The sequence below is a fragment of the Mugil cephalus genome, chromosome 12 (assembly GCF_022458985.1).
Source record: "Mugil cephalus isolate CIBA_MC_2020 chromosome 12, CIBA_Mcephalus_1.1, whole genome shotgun sequence".
Classification (NCBI taxonomy): Eukaryota; Metazoa; Chordata; class Actinopteri; order Mugiliformes; family Mugilidae; genus Mugil; species Mugil cephalus.
Genome location: NC_061781.1, coordinates 10615562 through 10626898, shown reverse-complemented (window position 1 = coordinate 10626898; position 11337 = coordinate 10615562). Strand labels below are relative to the sequence as shown.

The following is an 11337-nucleotide window of genomic DNA, read 5'->3' as shown; positions in this document are numbered from 1 at the left end:
AGAGGAGAACTCATCTCATCGAGTGTTTACGCCGGTTATGAGACGCTCACATTTTCCCACTGAACAGATTAGCGGAATGAATTAGCGAAAGTTGAAAAGTATGAAGCAGAATTTTGTTGGCAAAAGCAAAACCGCAAGACGTCTCCTGTCGAGGTTTTCCCAAATGGAAGCAGGTGTTGATAGCATAATATATATATTGTAGTATAAGATCAGGCATTGGGGGTGCAGCAGCGTGGGAATAGAAAAGACACAGTTGTTTTCCAGCATTAACATATTCATGTTGCTTTCTCTCTCTGACCCTCTCTCCTCGCTGCTGTCGTTATAGTTTAATCTGCTCTAAACTCAATTAGATGAAACCGTAATGATGTAATCTAGTCTAAATTTGATTAGAAAGCTTAAAGAGTTTTCAGGTTTGATCATCCACAACACCATTTGTTCGCTGGAGCGGCAGCATTAAGTAAATAAGCAGCGGCTCAGAAGCAACTTTTTACTTTAATAGCAAACATCGATCTGATACTGATACCACTAATACTTGAGAAGGAGGACCTCTCCTTGGGTGTTCAACATTGTGTATTAAAGAGGAATCAGGTATCATGTAAAACACAGAAGAGCTGGTGAATCAAGACTAATCAGCGGGACAAGTGTTCTGTGACAGTCCCAGCACGCTTCATTAGGCTGCACTGTTGACAGAAACAGAGGGGTGAAAGCTGAGCCTTTTACTAATACCCCTAACACCCTTAATGCTTGTGCAAGGAGGGCAAATTAGCTCTGATTACCCCAGTGATTTGTAGGCACTGGACTGAAGTGAGAAAAAGCCGCTCGGAAGGAAAAGTTTGAGCCAGAGGGAGAAGGCGCGACGGGTGTGAAGAGGGATCATGACTGCCGCATGCCTCTTTTACTTGCCTTTATCATTTTTATTTAAGCCCCTCTCTCCTCCGCCCTGATCTCTATATTTATATAGATTTGTGTTTCAGACAGCTGGTGTTGTGCTGCTGATTGTGAGACTAATCATCCGCTCAATTACTCTGGAATGTGTAGCTGGGCCGTGTTATGACTGATCAGCTTTCGCTCTTTCGCTCTCTCTTTTCATCTCTTTTCATGGAGCACGGCTCGCTGCAGCCCTGCTACTCTAAACATATGTTCTCTATCTGTTCTTCGCTTGTTATTCAGTTCAATTCGATTTAATTCTATTGAATTCAATTCGGTTCATTCACACTCTGTCCAAGAAATATCCTCAAAATGATATTTTTGCTCAATAGCTTCTTATTGTCTGAACAATGCTAGCTTGTATTGTGTTCTGTTTCCATACCTTTTAAATGAAGGATGCCTTTCAATACAGGTGTTTTAACACTTTTAAATATCACATGCAAACAAACTACCACTTCAAGTTATTGGAAAGATATGTGAATGTTTATAAAACCGCAATACATTTAAATAGCACTAACTTTTTGGTACTCTACTTGGGTGTACTCACAATGGCACGCCTACCCATTCATTCACAAAAGCACACAGCAGTGGTCGCCCCTGTAACTCGGGGTTCAATGTCAAGGAAACTCTAATCTCGTAGTTTAAAAACCTGCCTCTATATACCTGAGAACTGGACTGGATGCAAAGAAGAAATAAATTAATAAGGAAATTACGTATTATGGACATACAGAGGTTCAGAGGGCAACAGGAGTCTAGTCCGCACTGTAAACGATTCAAACAGTGCTCACCAAGTCAGCAGAACATGTGAATTCCAGGTGAATAAAAGAGAAAATAAAACCATTTCTCTTCATTTCTCAAAATAAATGCAATTCCCAGCCACAGAAAAGGCAGAGGGTGGTCATAGAAGAAGTAATCATGGCAATGAGGACATGAGTATCCATAGCCACAGATTGGCTCTGAGTTTATGTTTTTCTCATTTAGTATCTTTTGTCAAGGTCCAGTGACGCATGTGTGTGTGTGTGTGTGTGTGTGTGTGTGTGTGTGTGTGTCGAAGAGCTTGGTTTGGGTGATCACCAATCAGCCATAACATTGTGACCACTGATGTTCTGCTGGGAAACTTTTGGACCTGGTATTCATGTGGATGTTACTTAGACACATAGTACCCACCTAGGCCAGACCAGACGCCCCCACCCCATAGTAATGACACTCTTTGATGGTGGGAGACATACCCAGCAGGGTGAATCCTGACACACACATATACAAAAACAGTTTAGGAACAACTCAAAAAACATGAAAAACAGCACAAGGTGTTGACCTGGCCTCCAAATTCACTAGATCCCAAACTGATCAAGTATCTGTGGGATGATCCACAGAGGCCCCTCCCCTCAACCCGTAGGACCCAAAAGGCCCCCCACTAGTGACATGTGTTACTGCACACCACAGGACACCCTCAGAAGGTCCATATCCATTCACTAATGAGTCACAACTGCTTTGGAGGCACAAGAGAGACCTACACAATATTAGGAAGGTGGTCATAATATTATGCCGGATCGTTGCACATGTAAGTGTAACTTTGAACTTGAGCCCATACGAAATAAACACATGCATGTGAAAACGTTAGTGTTTTGATTGAAGATCTTTATTACAGCACATAGCATCCACTGTTTAAACTTTAATTAAAACCCACCTCTACATTTGCAACATTTCCTAAATCCCATTTTTCCCCTTTGGTCATTTTATAATAAGACAAATTAACTCACTTTTATTCAGCTTCCATGTCTGTGTTTGTGTATTTTTTAGTGTTCTCCTTCCTGCAGTGGAAGTGCCTGTGGTGATTCTCCAGGGCTGCCAGTGGGATGCCTGTTAGCATCTAAGTATGCTACATGCTGATGCAGAGGCTACATGCTAATGCTAATGAGCTGCCTGCTTGCAAACTGCGGCCTATTATTTCAAGAATAAGAGGAACATCCACAGTGATTTTTAAGAAGGGGCAGCGCACACTGGCTTTGACTTTGAGTTTGAGATTTACTTAAGTAAATTAAACAAACACATAAATCAAAGAAGGTGAAGAAAGAGACAAGATGACGATAAAAGCAGCCGTCCAAATCAAGACATGGGGGAGGAAGCAGATTTAAATTAAAAAAAAAAGAATAAAAACGTGAATATAACAAAACATGCTCAATAACATGTGTACAATTATTTTACGATTATGAATTGGACATTTTTATAACTTACGGAAAGCATGTTGTTGTCAGACTGTTTTACTGTCATTCTGTGTCATGCTGGAACCCTTGGATAGAACAGAGCCAATGGTAATACAACGGCAACTCTGCTCCTCCAGTGTCTAATAAAAATGTCTACAGTTTAACAAGCTCATGGCAAAAACAAACGTCCATAATTAAAAAAGTAACTTGTTTTTTTTTAAACATCCCGTGTGTCGCAGGCTGTAGCTATAATTTTTGTCTCAGATAGTGTTACATAGACAGAATGTTACTGCCGATAGTTACTAGATGCAAAATTTAAACAAAGAAAAACAAAGTTACATACTAAAAACTGCACATTAGATATGTCAGTGAACGCACTATTGGATTAATGTCAGTGTGAGTGTTCACTTCATGAGGTTAGCCTAATAGCATATTTGCTATATAGTCGTTTTTTGACTTACTGTTACAATATCAAAAAAACAAAACAAAACAACAACAACAACAACAATGCGCTAGCTAAAAAATGTCTCTTTTTTCTTGTTTTCCAAAAACGCTCAGATATGACTCAGGCAATTATGCTATTACGCTAACGTTCAGCATTTGTTTCAAATAACTGAGAGCTGCTGACTCGACTGTGTTTTCGTTTTGGAGGCTGCGGTTTGTGGCGTTGTTGAATTGTATTGTGTTGTACTGACACATAACAAACTACATTCTCAAAAAATAATCCTACAGTTGAATTATCACAGTTTTTACACAGTTTCAACACAGACTGAACACTAGAGCAGTCACGCAGGGGGGTTTAGTGCAATAGTGTCATATTAGAACACATTAGATTTCACAAATTTTTTTATTGTACTTTCCAGATTGGACTAAACTCGAAATTAGTTTTGTGTTACATTTTGCAAAAAAAACCCCCAAAAAAAACAAAGTCAAATCCCGCCAATCTGCGGACTCCAGCCGGTTGAACTGAAAGTGAACAACTATCGTCAATACTAAGAATCCAGTGAGTCTTTTTTTTCTGCTTCTTCTTTTCGATGGATGATGAATTGTTGATACTTGGGACTGGAAACCCAGCTGCTGTGTTCCAGATTTAAAGTCCTGCTGTTTAGTCGAGATGGAGAATGAGATATGTGGGAGCGGAGGCTGGAATGTTAGAGGGCTGGTGCTGCTGATCATACCACCTGGTCAGACCACTCACTGCACACTCACACGCAGCTGGGTTTCCATCACTTCAGAGGACCTTTCGTTGACTTGCATTCATCTCTCAGAGCCTCCACTACACTACAGGAAACATAAGTTGCGTCTTCACCCTACAATTTTGTGGATTGTGGATTGGTCACTGCAGATTTATGTCCCCACTCGTGATCAATAAAAATAGCCTGATCAGCTGTGGATTGTGTCGTATCATTAAGTGTACGTGATGTGGATCCTGTCCCTGGACCTTGGCCCAAAACACCACTTTAGAGCAGAAATTCTTTCATTGTGATCGCACCCTCGTTAAAGCTCCTCGCTGAATCTGACGCAGATTAAAATAAAACCGAACCCAACTCTCGCTGCTACAAGTCAAACCGGCCTCTCTGCGTGAGCTCGGGCTGCCTGCCCCTGTCCGACGAACTTCCTGCCCAGACAGGAAATGCATTCCTCTGTGAGTCTTTGTCGGTCTGGCAGTGCGTGTGTCTTTTGACGTGTGTGTTTGTGTGGAAACAGTGAACAGACATGTCATGGTACCTTACAGTAAGTGTCTGTGGAATGTAACCCACTTCCCTTGGTAGCAAAGTTGAGCTCCTGTTGGCTCCATAACATGCAACACGTGCTCATACCTGAAGCACTGAAGTTAAATGGAGTACCACGATCACAATCTTTTGTTATTGTGTGTTTTAGAGCTCTGTCACACATCTCAGTGTGTTGCAGGTAATGACAATAGCCATTACTCTTGTTGTTAAAATCATGAGCGCTTCAGTCTTGTTTGAGTGTACTTTTCTAGGTTGTGGATTGTTTCTGTTTAGGCGGCCTCACCTCATGAGCACCAGACTCGTTGTGTAAGCATCTTCTATTTACGCGCAGAAATGTTGCATTCTCTGGTATCTAACCTTGCGACTGACTGTCTGAGCTGGACGCACCAAAGTCACGGAATCCCACTTCACGATAGACTCCTGCTTTTCCAGTTCAATACTTTTAATGTGGAACTGCTCCAATAGGAAATATTCAGTTTGCATAACAGTAATCCCAGAATTTATCATGTCATGATGATTCAACATTCTCCATTTATATCGAGATATCTGTTTATAGAGGTTACATTAGCCGTATACTCAAAATAGCAGTTTCCTGGAATGGCACCACAGACATAAAGTTTACAGTGATACAAATATGTAAATATTGCGGTGGGTTTATTAGCGGGACACAGCCTCTGTCACCATTTTGTAATTTCATTCTGCAATCCAATGTAACTACATGTATATTTATATAAATGAAAAATCTTGAAAACAGCCAGTTAAATGTAGACCTGAGCAGCTTTTGCACGAATTGTTTTGCTTATAGTTTTTTTTTTGTGCGTGGAATAATGTTAATGTCATAGAGCTGATATTCATTATGAAAATGGGGAAAACACCGGCATCAGATCAGAGCATAACATTATGACCACCTGTCTAATAATATGCAAGTCTGCTTTGTGTCTAGTGAATTTGGAGACCAGGTCAACACCTTCTGCTGTTTTTCTTTCTTTCTTTCTTTCTTTCTTTCTTTCTTTTGAGTTGTTCCTAAGCCATTTTTGTGTGCGTGTCTGTGTCACGCTGCATCCTACTGGGTATGACTGTGTCATTGTTGTGGGGCGGGGGTGTCTGGTCTGGTCTAGGTGGGTGGTACATGTCTAAGTAACATCCACATGAATGCCAGGTCCTAACGTTTCTCAGCAGAACATTGTATTGTCACCAGATGGTCAATGTAATTTACCTGTCAGTGGTTTTAATGTTATGGCTAGTCTGTGTACTTCGTATTTGAGGAATCTGCCAGTGGTTTTCAAAAAGAGAAGAATTTCTGGATCTGGAGTCTTTGGGCCGGGAGACATTTGCATGAATATGAATACATGGTTCATAGTAAGTTGAAAAAATGAACACAAAAATGTCAATTTCAAATACAGTTTAGCAAATTTATTACTTAAACATAAAGTACCAATATTTACACTACACGTTCCCCGAAAGGCAAAATAGTAAAGGCAGAGTTCAAGCAACAATTTTAGCCATCCAGCAAACAACAATTAGGCATAGGGCAAAACTGTACACACGCAAAAAGCAATTTACAGTCAACAACAAACATTCACTGTACAAAACAGAAATGTGGATCAAAATCAAGCTCTTGAAACAGAACCACTTGGTCTCACATTGCATGTAAAGGAAATGGTGTCTTGTGCCGACAAAGAAGGCGCCTTCCAATTTAAAGCTAGTAGTCCTTTATTTTTACTTTTATTGTTCTTCAAGGGCTTTGACGTGCGGCCAAAGCATGTGATCACCGTTATTTAAATCCAAGCCTGAGTTCATAGCCCATAATAGTTGTGTGGACAGTGCAGGACTCGTAGACTGAGCTACAGTAAGCTTTCTCTATCTACATTTTACATTACAGTGCTGGTGTTGCAGCCACACATTTATAAAGCCACAAGTCCTTTTTTTTTTTTTTTTTTTTGGTGTGAAATAATGTTCCATCTTTTTGCCAGTACATCAGCTAGAACCAAACTGATGTCTTTGCTTTGGTCTGATCAAGAGCTGCAGAGAGAGAGGGAGAAATTATTATGGGTATTCTTACCACTTATAGCACTCGTTAGAATTCATGCGAAGTTTGGCAAATGCTTGAAGTCGCAGCTCTGTGATAGCTACCTGAGTCAAACGCCTCCAAAGACCCATGGAGGGCAGAAGGTGTCCAGGTGACAGAGGTAGCCGTGACAGGGCTGTTGCTGCTAGGGTCCATCTCTGTCTTCACCACCTCGCTGTGTGGGGAACTGGCTGTGCTGGTGGCTGGCTGGTTCTGGCTCCTAACACCAGGCAGCAGGAGGGGACTGAACCTGGGATCCAGCGCTGGGCTGTGGGCTGGGTACGGGTGAAGCACAGGGTGGTGGTGTCTGGTGTGGATGTGGGAGTGGGGGTGGGGGTGGTAGACGTCATGGACACTGGGGTAGCCACTTGTGCTCTGGGGGTTCAGGCTGTAGGTCCAGCTATCAGGCGCGGGCGGGAGGCTGGCCTGGGGGAGCATGTGGCCGGCCCAGAGGCCTCCATCCGGGTGGTTGAAGGAAACAGGGCTGGGGGAGAAGTCCGGGTGGACTGAAACAGAGACCGAGGGAAGGCAGGGACTGGCCTGGGATGGGTAAGTGCTGTTCCAAGCTGAGCTGCCCTGACCCTCAGGGACTGGTCCACCATCTGAAACAACCATATAAAGGACTTGAATTCGCACACATTCCTTTTAACATCTATAATTGTTACTGATAACTGAACCATGTGAATATCCAAAAACAAGGACAACTGGACTCTTGACAGCAGAACAGTTCTTAAACTGTCTTTTATTTTTGGATATACCATGACATGAATGACTGAGAACCTTCTCAGACAAGTCAGTGAATGCTGACAATGAACTGTAGATCTTTTCAGGACTGTTTCCCCGCTCACCTTTCCATAAACCAGCAGTGGCCGATGCAGAAGGCTGAGTCACTCTGATGGGCTTGGTCTCGCTGCTGAAGGCGCTGGACTGACTAAGAGCACGGGAGAAGTGCTCATCCACCACGTCGCCAATTTCACCTTGGAAGTAGGTGAAGAGTATGCACCGGGAGCTCAGGTACTCGGCCTCTGCTGGTTGACTCCCGTCCTTCAGCTCTGAATCGGACGCTGATCCGCGGATTGACACTGCACCGGGTGCTGCAGTGCCGTGTCGGAGGCCCTGATCCTTGGGCAGCATACCTCTTCCTCCTACTTGCTGTTGCTGCTGCTGCTGCTGCTGCTGCTGCTCCATGCACTCCTGCATTTTACTGTAGACGCTCAGCTTCCTCTGGAGGAAGATACAGATAGATCAGATCACAGATCCAAGCAGGGACCAACAAAAAGAATCCAAAATTGGTAGAATTTAGATAGCAAAACAACCAATTTGTTTGTATAATAAAATTACACACATTGGTCAAAATATGCCAAAATTCTGCTATTTAAAAAATGGATTGCATGTCATAAATAAATAAATAATATCCCTATCATACTGCGGTAGTAGTAGGTAGTAGTATCTGAAAGTAGCCTGGCAGTCGTGTGAAAATTACTTTATTTTTTCCCATAATGCATTCCATTTGTGTGTGTGTGTGTGTGTGTGTGTGTGTGTGTGTGTGTGTGTGTGTGTGAAGCTCAGTGTGCCTGATCCACATTCCTGAGTGACTGACTGTGTGTCATTACATCACCATTTGACCGCAGGATTAATAGTTCCGTGTCATTACGCCTGACCTGAAGTGAATACCGAGCCCCGGATTGGAATTTAGTCATTCAAAAGTTAAAGACGAGTTAATAAATATGCTTAGGAAAGTTTTAAGTGGTGTCATTAACAGAAAAAAAAGAACTGAAATACATTACTTTTGACGGCAATTTTACAAATAATAAACATTTGAGTGTTTTAGGGACACTGTTCAACTGCTTGGATGGATTTATAGTGATCTATAAACTTTGGTTAGTCTCACGATTAGAAACTGATTTCGTTTATGCTGTGGTAAATAAATAAGTCACAGGTGCACTCACTGAACTAAATTATCGTTCTTAAGTGAGAACAGAATCGTCGAGTTACGGACAGTTAAGTTACAGAAGTTCTACAGTCAGCGCCTCACCTGTTGTTGCTGGTGATGGTGGTTATAGTACGTCGCCTTGTACGCCGCTGCAGGGAGGTAGTGCGCTCCATAGCTTTGGTGGTACATGACATCCAGGCAACTCATAGCGACGCAGCGGAAAGGATAAGAAGAAGAGAAAGTCCGAGGAGAGAGACGGGCGGAACACAACCGAGGGCGACTCTCCCGGAGACCTTAGACGGGCTGTGTCCTCCGAGCCATCAGCGGCTCCATATATGCCCAAACGCATACAATGGCCATGTCGTCCAGTTTGCATACAGACAATGCGCCTCCCGCTGCGCGCTCCGCCAGCACCACCCGGGGCCACAAAATGGATCAAAACGGTTTAAGACACACGCTGTATCCGGGAAAGGAAGAAACTCTTCCCTAACAAGTTTTCAGACTGCGTTTGATAGAGTATGCATTCCGTTCTGCCTTTTCTCTGGTTCTTTCTGTTTTGGAGGGGAGTTATATTTAGAGAGGGCTGTGGCCATTACGCACGCCCACCGGGGAAGGGCCTGTATGGCGCAGTGGAGTTAAGCAATGCTCTATCACGACTATGAGTCGAAGGATAGCTGCGAACTAGTTTAACTGATACATACATTTTTCTTTTCGGTATGTCAGAATAACAGACCACAATTAAAGTGCCACAGCTCAAAATCAGGTTGCATGGGTCCAAGGCCGGTCTCCCCCAGGGACATGTAAGTGACCATCAAATCCCAATTTAATTTTTCATTTTTAATCAATTTAAGAGGTCATATTAGTGTACTACTCCTTCCTGTTTAATCAACATTCCATTCATGTACTTCTTGGATTAAAAAAAAAAAATCATCTTACAAAAATATCCCTCATGTGTCCTAATCGTACGCACTCAATCTTTTCCTCTTTTCCTGTTAATCCCCAAAAGCTGCTGTGAAAATGTCCATGAAACGTATGAGAGCCTTTTCTTTTTCCTCCCACTTGGAATCCATTTATATGTAACACTTTCAGAACCTGTGCGGTCAAACGATGTCATCTGTCGGCCATCTTTGAGCAACAGGTGCAACCTAGAGCCCTGCGCATTGTGGTCAGCGAAAATCTGATTTGAGCGATCTACCTCTGCTTTTACCCCTGATATTAAGGCCCAGACAAATAGCAAGAAATCATGTCTTTTTTAAAAGATCACCATAAACTAAAAGTGTGTGGCTGGCCATGTTATTGATTACTGACAGTGTGACTGTTCGCACTGTTCCCCCAGCAAAGCTCACTGAATGACTGATTCGAGCTGTTTGCTGCCATCTATTGACGAGACGAATTACATGACAGTTTATACCAGGAGGAGAACACAGAAAATCAAACTGACTCCAAGTATTTTCATATTTAGTTGTGTGTATCATTATGTAATTATGTATTAAGGACTTTGGATTGTGCATCACAAAAAAGCTGCAAATTGTAATAGTAATTTGAATGACTTTAAGGCTTTTCCCCTCGTATATGTTTGCTGTAGAAATATCACCATATTATTTATCTATTATAAAAGTGATGAACATGCAAACATAGATCATTTATTATAACTTATTTATTTTATAATTGTCATTACTTGCTTTGTTTGTACTTATATTTCTCATCATTGAACTCAGTATTAAGAGTCGGTCTGAAGATGACTTTCATTTTCTCAAAAGAAAAGAAAAAGAAAGAAAAAAAACATAAAGCTATTTCTATTCTGCCGTTATTCTATGAGAATTACTGATAGTGGTGCATATATTCAGTATGTGATGTTTCAGCTCTGGATAGACTATACTGCCTCCCAGTGAAGAACAGGAGGATTTGTCAAGTATCAATAAAGTGTTGATACATCCGTAATAGAGTTCATACAGTGGACAGTTGCTTCTTCTTCTTTGTCTTTGTGCCTATTCAGCTTGAAGCAGGAGAAACACAACAAACACAGAATGACAACTCTGCTCTAATTTGTACTGGGTTAATAATCCGAAATAAGTAAAAATTCTGTCATTCTGTGTTTAAATATGTTATGTCTGCAAGTGTCTTTTGCATGGGCTCAATTACCTCAACCAGCCACACCTAAGAAGGCGTGGATACAGCTCATAGCTGAAGAGGCCTGGGGGAAGACACCTATCAGCTATAGAAGTGCACCGTGTGTCACTCATCATTTTTATGCAATTTAATGAAATAAGATCTTTATATCTGAATCTCTGATTCATTTTTATGCTGCGGCCATTGTGACAAAATTGATGATGCTCAAGAGGCGGGCAGCTGTTAAGCTGATGACACCCGGCTGCATGAAATACTTCCAACAGCCCCTCTGTCGTGCAAAGAATAATTACAATAAATAATTTGCATGTTCCAGCATGTTTATTTCCTTGCAGACCTGTAAAA

At 41.9% G+C, this 11337-nt stretch overlaps 1 protein-coding gene across 1 annotated transcript; it reads right to left on the bottom strand.

The window, feature by feature from the left end:
• Positions 1-6262: 6262 nt before the first annotated feature.
• On the bottom strand, positions 6263-9602 carry vgll3 (vestigial-like family member 3). Its single transcript, XM_047600064.1, is given in 5 exon segments — positions 6263-6886; positions 6998-7534; positions 7781-8156; positions 8968-9097; positions 9099-9602. Coding segments are annotated over 5 exon segments (1227 nt in total). The 5' UTR covers positions 9242-9602; the 3' UTR covers positions 6263-6845.
• Between the last annotated feature and the right edge of the window lie 1735 nt (positions 9603-11337).